At 41.0% G+C, this 12,127-nt stretch overlaps 1 protein-coding gene across 1 annotated transcript in view; it reads right to left on the bottom strand.

Annotated features, from left to right (window-relative positions):
• VPS35 (VPS35 retromer complex component) overlaps positions 1–12,127 on the bottom strand; it is a 43,481-nt gene that overhangs the window by 21,567 nt on the left and 9,787 nt on the right. The window contains exons 2-4 of the mRNA XM_077830864.1: positions 3,983–4,081; positions 1,600–1,696; positions 466–589 (exon numbers count right to left, since the gene is read on the bottom strand). Coding sequence (XP_077686990.1) covers positions 466–589; positions 1,600–1,696; positions 3,983–4,081 — 320 coding nt within the window. The remainder of the gene's footprint in view (positions 1–465; positions 590–1,599; positions 1,697–3,982; positions 4,082–12,127) is intronic.

The raw sequence follows: 12,127 nt of genomic DNA, 5'->3' as shown, positions 1-12,127 counted from the left end.
CTTATCTTTACAAATATAGGGCCAGATCCTCAGCTGTGTGCAATCAATTTACACCAGCTAAGATTTGGCACTTATGTCAATTAGGCTTACTAAGATCAGTACAAGATATTTGAAGAAGCAGTTAAATAAAAAATGTAAGTTTCTAACAGCTGATTTATATTAAAAATTAGAGTCAGTGAAACAATTTGTTTTTAACTTTATTTCACTAAATTGCTAATAAAACAAAGTACTTGAGTGGGAGAATCCAACTACTAGTTACAAAAGCTGCATTTGGGGCTTAAATATCTCAAAACAATCAGGGGGCTCCTGTGTTATCAGATAGAGATTTTCTTTAGAGTACTTTGAAATCCTGCTCTGAAGCAGGAGACAACACAAAATCCAAGGCAAGAATTTTCCCTGAGCAAGAAGTTTTAGAAAAATAGCATTCATTATTTAAGAAAGTTTTGTCAGTGCTCATTTACTTACAGTCTTGGGATAATATTTCCAGCATACTGTACTAGTTCATAAAGATCTGCCACTTTCCTTCCCTTGGCAAATTCATCTGTCAGATATACCTCCAAATAGTGTAGCTCATCAGAAATAGCCATATCTTTTCTCTTATGGTTAAGGATTAAACGTTAATATCACTACAACAGATATGCATACCCATTTACTTAACAGTACCAAGAGGAAGATACTGCCCAAGGAGCTTACAATCTGAAGCTAACAGAAACAGTAGGAGTCCAGCACAGGGAGCTGAAACGGTTTCTCACAGGACATCACTACTGAAAGATTGAATTTACAAGTTGAAATATTTGAAGGAGAAAGGTGTTCAGCATGCAGAGGAGTGGGAAAGTATTGAGGGCAAGGATACTGCAGTAGAGGGTGGAAGCAAAGGCACATAGGACTAGGCAAAATAAAGAGTGGTGCAGAAGGTCATGGCTTTCACAGAGGGATATCCCGATCCTTAGCAGCATATATAAAAAATTAAGGCTGGAAGAGTATAGAGTGGGGAAGTAACACCTCGCTTCTCTGCATGTCAACAGCATATTTGCTGCGTGAAAAGTTACTAAATGTTCCCTCAATTGATATAACACATCAAAGAGAAGTAAATGTAGTAGTCTCCCAGCTTTTAGAAAGAAAAAGCTAAACCACACAGGGGCCAAAAAAAAGGAAGCTAATGCCTGCAGCATGTGCTTTTGGTGTAGGCAAGACCGTTGTATTGACTATAAAGAGACCACCTAATTTTCTAGGCAAAATCTAGGTGTCCATAGTTCTAACTCCTTGCTCACCACACTCTGTAGTTTTTAATAATGCCATACAGAATTTTCTAAGAGATCAGGCCCACAGAGTTCTGAAGTGATTACGGACTACTTTGTTCATTCTTGTTGTATAGTACAATCTTTTTCACAGTGAGCTGGTGTGTTTCCTTCTTCAGCTTATCTGGATAGACAACAGTTCCAGCAGAGATAAAGAAAACTGAATAAAGCAATGTTAGGAAAAAAAATGATTTTACAAGGAAGAGACCAAAGGGATATCATGTTACTCCTAGGCACACAACTACACAGATTGCAGTGCACAGTACCTCAAATATTCTCCCATCAACCATTCAAAAGATACAGAGTTCATAATAGCTCTTTGGAGATAGCATAGAAGTCCGCAGTTCACCAAGCATGTTGGAGGCATGTTTCAGAGCATCCATAAGCTTGTTTTTGTCCTAAAGATTGAGTGTAAGAACAAACATTAGCAGTGTTCACTTGTCGTTCCCCAGCCTAGACAACTGCAATTTGAGTTGTGAAGCAAGTTAGCTTTCTAACATGTTAAAAACAGTGTTGGAAAACTAAATGGGTAAAAATGCAAAAAACCCCCAAACAAACCCAAAAAGCCAAAACTGAAAAACAATCTACTTCAAATCCAATTTTAAGTAACTTGTTCACCATCTAGACAGAGAAGTAGTGAGTGTTTAACAAAAAAAAAAAAAAAAAAAAGATGTAAGTTTTGTTTTGAGTGTCTTTTGATATGGGGATATAGTATACCTGTGGGCTAGTACATGAAACACTGGAGAAACAGCTTATTATTTACACTAGTGTGGCAACCCTCGCCCCTCCTCTCCCCAACACACACAATCCCACCCTGGAAACCAAAACAAGACATCTTTACAACTCATTAAAGTTCTAGACCCAAGTCTGCTTTCCAGCTCAGTCTAGTGATGAAGCACAGCACTATGCCCTAACAGATAAAGATACAGGGTAACTCACATTATTAGTGGAAAACTCTGCAAGAATTTGGATTAGATTCCCATGTCCATCTCCATAAAAACACTGCTATTTTTAATGTGTGTGTGGAGGGGGGGAGGCGGGGGAGTAGTGTTTTATTAGATCGTCGAGAACAAGGAGGTATATTTAGAGAGTTCCATATAATTATCTGGACCATGAACCTGCATGCTTCTTTGTATGAATATAAAACAGACTACTGGGTGGCTAGGGATTAAGTCTTAGGTCTACAGAATTTAGGAGCATGGGATTTCAAAATGTCTTTAAATAGTGGGACAAGTTCTCCTTTCAGTAACACAGATGGAAAGTATAGTTGCAATTTCTCTGCGGGTTGTTTTGGAGATGCCAACACATCAAGATATGAACAGAGGAAATTCATAATTCTGTTGGTGCTCCTGTTTCATCCTCTTTGGCTGCAAGCACAAGACAGCAGTTGGCCAAGGACCACTATAAGCTTTCATAGACTCAAAGCTTCTCAAACTCATTTTAAATTCAGCTTTAAGTTTTATTCATTCTTTTGGAGATAAAGCCAAGCTCCTCACATATGCTAGGCTTCCTACTGTTTATGCGCCTCTCATCTTCCCTCCAACTGTCTCTTCAAGTTTCATCCAGCAGAGGAAAAGAGATGAAGGCAGATCTCAGTGCAATGTCACTCATTAGTGCTTTGCATCACAGTACAATCCATTAAGGCTACGTCTACACTACCCCACGGACCAACGCTCCAGGGAGCAATGCACTAGGGTCAATTTAGCAGGTCTAGTGAAGACACGCCAAACTGGCAGCAGATCGCTTTCCAGTCGAACCTGGTATCTACCCCGAACAAGAAGGGTACAGTAAGTCGATGGGAGAGTGTCTCCCATCAACCCAGCATAGTGTGGACCCACAGTAAGTCGACCTAAGCTACATCAACTCCAGTTAAGTTATTCATGTAGCTGGAGTTGCATAGCTTAGGTCGACTTACCACGGTAGTGTAGACATAGCCTAACTAATGCCACAACTGCAGCCCTTGGAAGGTCCCCAGTATATGCTATAGGAATAGTACTCCTGCACAGCAGCATGTAGAGGACTGCCCTGCTGAAAATAAATTCAGCAAAATTCTGCAGCTTGACTGGAGGAAAGAGACATGGAAAAGCACTGTGCAGAAATACACACTCAACATACTGAAAGTAAGGGACAAGCAGGATGTGTTCTTACCATGTTATGGACTACTTAGTTTCACAAAAAAGGAAAGGGCAACAATAAAACCTTTGTGAAGATAATCTAAAGAGCTTTTAGGCACTTGCAGATTTCCACCTGAGAATACTTATTCCCTCACTTGCTGCATGGAATAGCAGCTACTCGGACATTTTTACATTTTGCTGAGGGAAACTAAGTCAGTAAAACTTCTGGCCTATGAAATGAAAAAAATATTCCTTCCATTTATTTCAGCAAGCAGTGGCACTAAAAGAAGTGCTCCAGTTTCACCCATTGCTGGAAGTGTCATTTCCATTGGATATGAGAGCTTTGCTGCCAACCTTCATAGTGTGCTGGGTTTCCCCACAACAAGAGAGTCAGTCAATGCTTGTATGCTCAAAGCAGATTGTAAAGTTTATCATGCTTCCAACTGAATCCAATGCATCAAACTGCAGCTCATTGGGTAGGAGAGAAAGAGTTCCTTCCAGCTTCAAGAAATTACATTCCACTATTTTTAAAAAAACAAAACAAAACACACACACAAAAATATTTCTTACCAAGCATCGTTTCATCTGGAAAGACTGGACCTTTACAGCCTGAATGGCTTCATCCAGGAGCTTTTCCTGTTCATCTTGAGGAGATTGCTGTGTTGTCGGCTAAGGAAAGAGAGATAGACAAGGAAAAAAATTGACTCAAGTGTAACTATTTATGGTTTGTTCTTCTAAAAGTTGCATTCCTACCATTTTGACTATGAAACGTCTGCTGGGCTTCTGCAAGACTAATCCCAGTTCTACACTTCAGAGTTATTTATCATTGTCCTTCACCTAGGGTACGTCTAAGCTCCTGAAACTACACAGGCACAGATAGGTCGGTATAGCCCAATAAACTCAAGCTGGAACAGCAGAGAAGGGCTATTAGGAATGAAAAACTTACCTTATGAGAGTAGACCCAAAGAGTGTGGCTTGTTTAGCCTGACTGAAAAAAGTCTGAGGGGAGATATGATTGCTCTCTATAAATACATCAGAGGGCTAAATACCAGGAAGGGAAAGGAGTTATTTAAGTAAAGTGCCTATGTGGAAACAAGAACGTATTAATATTAACTGGCCATGAACAAGTTTAGGCTTGAAATTAGACAAAGGTTTCTAACCACCAGAGAAGTGAAGTTCTTGAACAGCCTTCCAAATGGAATAGTGGGGGCAAAAAAACCTAATGGCTTCAAAACTGAGCTTGGTAATTTTATGGAGGGAATGGTATGATGAGACTGCCTACAATGGCATGTAGCCAACCTGCAACTGCTAGTAACAAATAATTCCAATGGCTGGTGATGGGACACAAGATGGGGAGGGCTCTAAGTTACTACATAGAATCCTTTCCCAGGCTTCTGGCTGGAGGGTCTTGCCCACGTGTTCAGGGTCTAACTCAGGGGTCGGCAACCTTTCAGAAGTGGTGTGCTGAGTCTTCATTTATTCACTCTAATTTAAGGTTTCGCGTGCCAGTGATACATTTTAACGTTTTTAGAAGGTCTCTTTCTATAAGTCTTTAATAGACAACTAAACTATTGTTGTATGTAAAGTAAATAAGATTTTTAAAACGTTTAAGAAGTTTCACTTAAAATTAAATTAAAATGCAGAGCCCCCCGAACCAGTTGCCAGGACCCAAGCAGTGTGTGCCACTGAAAATCAGCTCGCATGCCGCCTTTGGCACGCATGCCATAGGTTGCCTACCCCTGGTCTAACTGCCATATTTGGGTCAGGAAGGAATTTTTCCCCAGGTCAGACTGTCAAACACCCCGGGGGGGTTCACTGCTCCCACAGCATGGGGAACACTGGACTTGCAGGTTTAAACTAGTGTAAATTGTGGATTCTCTGTAACTTGAAGTCTTTAAATCATGATTTGAGGACTTCAGTAACTAAGTCAGAAGTTAGGGGTCTATTATAAGGGGTGGAGGGGTTAAGGGTCTGTGGCCTACAATGTTCAGGTCAAGCTAAATGATCATAACGGTTCCTTGTGACCTTAAAGTCTATAAACCTATAAGCATAGATGGCAGCCTACTCCGACAGAAGGGGTTTTTCTTTTTATGTAGGAATGCTACCCCCCTGACCAAAGTTAGCTGTGTTGATGAAAGCATAGCTATATTGGTCAGTGGCGTGGTTTTTTCAACAGAAATAACTATGCCAATACAGTGTAACTTACAGGCTTCGGAATGAACCCCTGGAAATTTTACCTTCACATATCTGAGAGGCAGTCATTACAGAGAGGAGATAGTCATAGAGAGCTCTATGACTGAGTGACACCACCTCACCGCCAAGTCACCCTCCCAAAGGAACACATGGTTTTGGCTGCATTTGCCACACTCCGAATTATGATGTCCATTCTTTTCCAGCCATCAGCTGTTTTGCAGGTAGCAGACAGGTGATCTACTTTTGTGAGAGATGGGAAATATCCTCTCATGAGTTTGCTTTTAAAAGAAAACTTGAGAGCTCAAGTGGTACAAAAGATTTTTATCTTTGCCCCACCAGAAGGTACTTTAGGATTATGTCATTACATGTAATACACAAATGAACAGTTCTCTTTTCCCTGTTAGGAATTCAAGTTCCACACACAGAGATGTGGTTTTCTCCATGACATGATATAGCCTATGCAACTAGGAACTTACAGGTAGTCCATCCTATCCTGTTCTGTGATGATCACTTCGGACAGCAAAATACATGTGTTTCCAAAACACATTACAACACAACTTGCCTAGAGAACAACCTCAAGTGACCTCCAGCTGTGCATCTCTGCTCCCTCCACTGCAGGAGAGGGATTTTGCATCAAGGATGATGAGTAGAATACAAGTTTCTATGGAGGGGCTTCCTTCAGAAGCGAAGGCACTCATAGATTGAGGCGCATGGGAGAGGCTGCAGCTACATCTATGTACAAGTTAGTAGTATTTCTAAACAGGAAAGAAGGGATACCAAAATGTGTGTTGCTGCATTAAAATAGGTGTTCAGCATAATTTTACAGCTATAGGGACATACCCTTATTCACCTCATTCCAAGCTGGACTCATTTTTACAAAAAGAAAAGGAGTACTTGTGGCACCTTAGAGACTAACCAATTTATTTGAGCATAAGCTTTCATGAGCTACAGCTCACTTCATCGGATGCATACTGTGGAAAGTGTAGAAGATCTTTTATACACACAAAGCATGAAAAAATACCTCCCCCCACCCCACTCTCCTGCTGGCAATAGCTTATCTAAAGTGACCACTCTCCTTACAATGTGTACGATAATCAAGGTGGGCCATTTCCAGCACAAATCCAGGGTTTAACAAGAACATCGGGGGGGGGGGGGGTGTTAGGAAAAAACAAGGGGAAATAGGTTACCTTGCATAATGACTTAGCCACTCCCAGTCTCTATTCAAGCCTAAGTTAATTGTATCCAATTTGCAAATGAATTCCAATTCAACAGTTTCTTGCTGGAGTCTGGATTTGAAGTATTTTTGTTGAAGAATTGCAACTTTCATGTCTGTAATCGTGTGACCAGAGAGATTGAAGTGTTCTCCGACTGGTTTATGAATGTTATAATTCTTGACATCTGATTTGTGTCCATTTATTCTTTTTACGTAGAGACTGTCCAGTTTGACCAATGTACATGGCAGAGGGGCATTGCTGGCACATGATGGCATATATCACATTGGTGGATGTGCAGGTGAACGAGCCTCTGATAGTGTGGCTGATGTTATTAAGCCCTGTGATGGTGTCCCCTGAATACATATGTGGGCACAGTTGGCAACGGGCTTTGTTGCAAGGATAGGTTCCTGGGTTAGTGGTTCTGTTGTGTGGTATGTGGTTGCTGGTGAGTATTTGCTTCAGGTTGGGGGGCTGTCTGTAGGAAAGGACTGGCCTGTCTCCCAGGATTTGTGAGAGTGTTGGGTCATCCTTCAGGATAGGTTGTAGATCCTTAATAATGCATTGGAGGGGTTTTAGTTGGGGGCTGAAGGTGACACCTAGTGGAGTTCTGTTATTTTCTTTGTTGGGCCTGTCCTGTAGTAGGTGACTTCTGGGAACTCTTCTGGCTCTATCAATCTGTTTCTTCACTTCCGCAGGTGGGTATTGTAATTGTAAGAATGCTTGATAGAGATCTTGTAGGTGTTTGTCTCTGTCTGAGGGGTTGGAGCAAATGTGGTTGTATCGCAGAGCTTGGCTATAGACGATGGATCGTGTGGTGTGGTCAGGGTGAAAGCTGGAGGCATGTAGATAGGAATAGCGGTCAGTAGGTTTTCGGTATAGGGTGGTGTTTATGTGACCATCGTTTATTAGCACTGTAGTGTCCAGGAAGTGGCCCGTTGCCAACTGTGCCCACATATATATTCAGGGGACACCATCACAGGACCTAATAACATCAGCCACACTATCAGAGGCTCGTTCACCTGCACATCCACCAATGTAATATATGCCATCATGTGCCAGCAATGCCCTTCTGCCATGTACATTGGTCAAACTGGACAGTCGCTACATAAAAGAATAAATGGACATAAATCAAATGTCAAGAATTATAACATTCATAAACCAGTCAGAGAACACTTCAATCTCTCTGGTCATGTGACTACAGACATGAAAGTTGCAATTCTTCAACAAAAAAACTTCAAATCCAGACTCCAGCAAGAAACTGTTTGAATTGGAATTCATTTGCAAATTGGATACAATTAACTTAGGCTTGAATAGAGACTGGGAGTGGCTAAGTCATTATGCAAGGTAACCTATTTCCCCTTGTTTTTTCCTAACCCCCCCCCCCCCCCGACGTTCTTGTTAAACCCTGGATTTGTGCTGGAAATGGCCCACCTTGATTATCATACACATTGTAAGGAGAGTGGTCACTTTAGATAAGCTATTGCCAGCAGGAGAGTGGGGTGTATAAAAGATCTTCTACACTTTCCACAGTATGCATCCGATGAAGTGAGCTGTAGCTCACGAAAGCTTATGCTTAAATAAATTGGTTAGTTTCTAAGGTGCCACAAGTACTCCTTTTCTTTTTGCGAATACGGTTACTGTGAAACCGGTCACTTCAACAGAGAAAGAGCTTTTGGTTATGTAAGGCCATTTTTGGAAGCAGGAGAGAGGAGCACTATGGGCAGTCATAGTGAGAACATCCTCCCACTTTGCTTCTCTACAGCAAAGCCACTGGATATGATAGAAACAAGTCTAACACTCACCAAGGCTCAGCAGGGACCTGCGTGAGACATTTGGCCAAAATAAAGCATGGAGAGGCTGTTGGCTGCACCGTCACTGCCATGCAGAGCGCATTCAGAGGCAACAGAGTATGGCTGCGGCTGCTGCTGCTCCCCTCCCCGGAGCATTAAGAACAAAGTCCCATTCAAAACTGTAACCTTTATCTTTGTGCAGAATTACAAGTTACTCGGATAGCAAAGTTTACCAGTACCAGATGGCTCTAACTGGGGCAAATATTAGAGAAACAGAATACTAAACAGATCACAAGTGCAGTATACATTTGTAGACAGTGAACATGTCCTCAGTAAGTGACCGTAAAATGTCTTTCGTGTGTTCAAGGACTTCTGCTCCCCCACTTCACAGCTTTGCACCCTGATGAATCCAGCAAGCTTCAGCTCTGAACTAATTTGGGTCCTTCTCATTTAGATATCAGACAGCCCTTCAGAGCCCATCACTGTTTCAGCAGAGAACAACCAATCTTTTCACTGATACCAAGACTAATGGGATCATGACATATCCATGGAGATACTAGAAGTCGCTGCGTCAGTAGCGTGCAGCTTGGATGATAGACTTAAATATTTGGTACAATATCATGAGCACATCCAGACCAAGGAGACACAGATACAAGTACTCCCTAGCCCTACCCCAAATACAATCTCCCTTGTTATTTGCCAGGTTAAGATCTCATTTATTGTATCACATTTTCTGCCCATATACAGAGCAGAAAAAGACTTAGTCTTCTACAATGTTTTGAGACTTTGTACATTAACACTGATCTTATATAAATAGCTATAAATATTAGTATCAACTGCGCCTTCACTTCTGAACTAGTAGAACAGATTTGTGATTTAGACTGCCACATTCCAAAATCCCTTTCATAGCAAGCATCTTCTTTACAAAATACAATCTTTATTTCTCCATTGCAGAATTATAGTAAGTCAGTTCACAAACAGCAAGTTTGAAACTTAAGCAAAATATATTAAAGGCTGCAATATCCGAAATTCAGCCCAATAGATCAGTTTGCATTAAAATATTCAAATTTCTAACACGTCACCCCCTACCCCACTTCCTGTGAAGTGGAGACAATTGTTTGCTTCAAGAAACTCCTTCCTATTTGAAAGCCTTGTCACTTCCTTATTATTATCCCTTTTTATAATAGAGGGCTACAGTTATTACAAAGCAAACAACACGAGGAAAGGAGGAGGGGGAGATGTCTACTGCAATTTAGGAATAATTTAATTCACAAAAGACTGAAGCAGAACCACAAGCTACTGTTTTTATCATGACTAATTATGAAAGTTAAACTGCAGTTTTTTGTAAGTGTTATTTTTGTGTAACTAGTGACTGTATTTTTAGGGTAATGCCTCATTTCATTCATGTACAGATAAGCCTTAATTATGATTACCTAAGATTTCTACCCAAATTCTGTGCCCTATTGCACAGTCCAAAAAAAGGCATTGCTCCCTCTAGGCCAAGGATGCATTCTGGTGCAACACATCTTCCCCTAGCTTGGTCCTGGCCAGGCCTTTTAACAAAGCAGCGTGACACACATACCTCTGAAACAGTTTAACGCAAGGAAATTTGTTTCAGGAATAAGATGTCCATAATTGCAAGAACACATCTATTTTCCCCCTCACTGACTAAAGTGTTTGGGTTTAAAAACCACATAATTCGGCTTTTCCCTTTTCATCTGAAAAGAGTGAAGTTAATTATATACCAGTTGTAAAAATTCAGGGCTGAAGATAAATGTTGTTCATACATATAAGCCACAAAGTATATAGTGCTAAAGCAATGTCTGCAGAGGGAGATAGTCACCTATCCAAAACACACAAGAATAACTGCAGAAAATTCAAAAGTAAATATTTGATGCCATTACAACTTAATACTATTATAATTCTACTGATTTTTATTCAATGAGTAAATCCAAGTTAATATTTTTATTTTAAAAAACAGATGTGATGCAACTGACTCCCCAGCACAGTCAAGTCACTACCACTATTCAACCTATAATGTCATCAAAATTAACTTAGAGTCAGATATTCACATAACATTTTATGCCCATTCCCAATTACGTCTCTGAAGGACAGAGATCATTCCCCAAGGCCTAGTGCGGTCTCCAGCGTTAAAGAGAGATAATAAAGTAGTAATAACAAGTGCATTAAAGAAAGACACTTCATTAGTATGATTAACACATAAGCCTTGTCCATGCTAGGAGAAGAGTTGTACTAGCTATCACTATGTTTAAATATTGGATAGTGCAATGGTATATTGGGGTAGGAGGTCAATGCTAGCAGATCATAGAAATATAGGGCTGGAAGGGACCTGGAGAAGTCAGTTTCCAAGATGTAATTCCAGTCTGGTCAGGGACTTGGTGTGGTCCTGGGAAAGTCTGTTAAGATCAGTTCCCATTTTTAAAATGATGGGAATACTACCTCAGAGGGACAGGACTTGAAGAATATGACAGATGATAGTAGTGAGAGACTACTTACCAGCCAAAAAGAAGGATAAAATATGAGGTAAGAATCTCTATCAAAGAAATCCAGGGACAACACCACCCTGACAAGAAGCCCAGCCCTACTGGCCATCCTCAAAGGCTGGGAAGGAGGAAGATTCCTAGCAGAGTATCCAACCACACATCCTTGTCTGTGCATTATAACAGCTCCCAGCTAGGATGCTAGATACACATGAGGCTCCATTCTTGCCCCCCTCCATATACTAGAAAGAATGACGAGCTTTCCATCTTTTCTCCACGCTCCAGAGGATCCTGGCTGCTACATATAGCAAAGAGAAGAAAATGAATAGAGTCTCCACTGCTCTACTTCGCCCCCACGACTCATCTCCGTTTTGGGGGTTTGCCTCCCTGTAACCCCACAGCCTGGCTCTGACAGTCACTAGCTTTCCACAAACAGCAGCAGAGAGTGAAGATTCCCAGGATTCTTGATAGCATCACTGGGTCCCACAATGTTCTTGACAGCAACACGAGTCAGCATTAATTTCACTCAGCTACTGCTTGGTAAAGCTATAAGCAACGTCTGCAGCCTGGGAAATCTTTCTACAGGCTCAGGAAGACAACACTATATCGAAAGCTGTCTTTGTAATGGTAAGGGCTAGCTAGAATCCATTTTCTTAAATCAATAGCAGAAGTTAATGATGTGTACCAGGTCAAGTTCCTACTCATACAAGGCAGGGGGATTTCTTCAGGCACTGTTATAGCAAGAGACCTGTATAGAGCTACGTATTTCAGAAGCTCTAATTTATGTGGTGTTCACTGTCATAGTAACTGACCACTTGGCAAATATGAATTTTTTTTCACCGATCCTTGTACCTTAGAAAGTATTAGCCACATTTTACAGATGGGGCACCGATACAAATTGTCACATGCCTACACACATACAAAAAAATCTGTAAGAGTGGGAATCAAATTGACACCCGTTCCCTGTCCGGTGCCTTAACCACAAGACCATTTTTGCACAAGGACTAATTACTAGTA

This window comes from Eretmochelys imbricata, chromosome 12, assembly GCF_965152235.1.
Source record: "Eretmochelys imbricata isolate rEreImb1 chromosome 12, rEreImb1.hap1, whole genome shotgun sequence".
Lineage (NCBI taxonomy): Eukaryota > Metazoa > Chordata > Testudines > Cheloniidae > Eretmochelys > Eretmochelys imbricata.
Note: the sequence above shows the minus strand (reverse complement) of the source record. Positions and strands in the feature narration are given on the sequence as shown.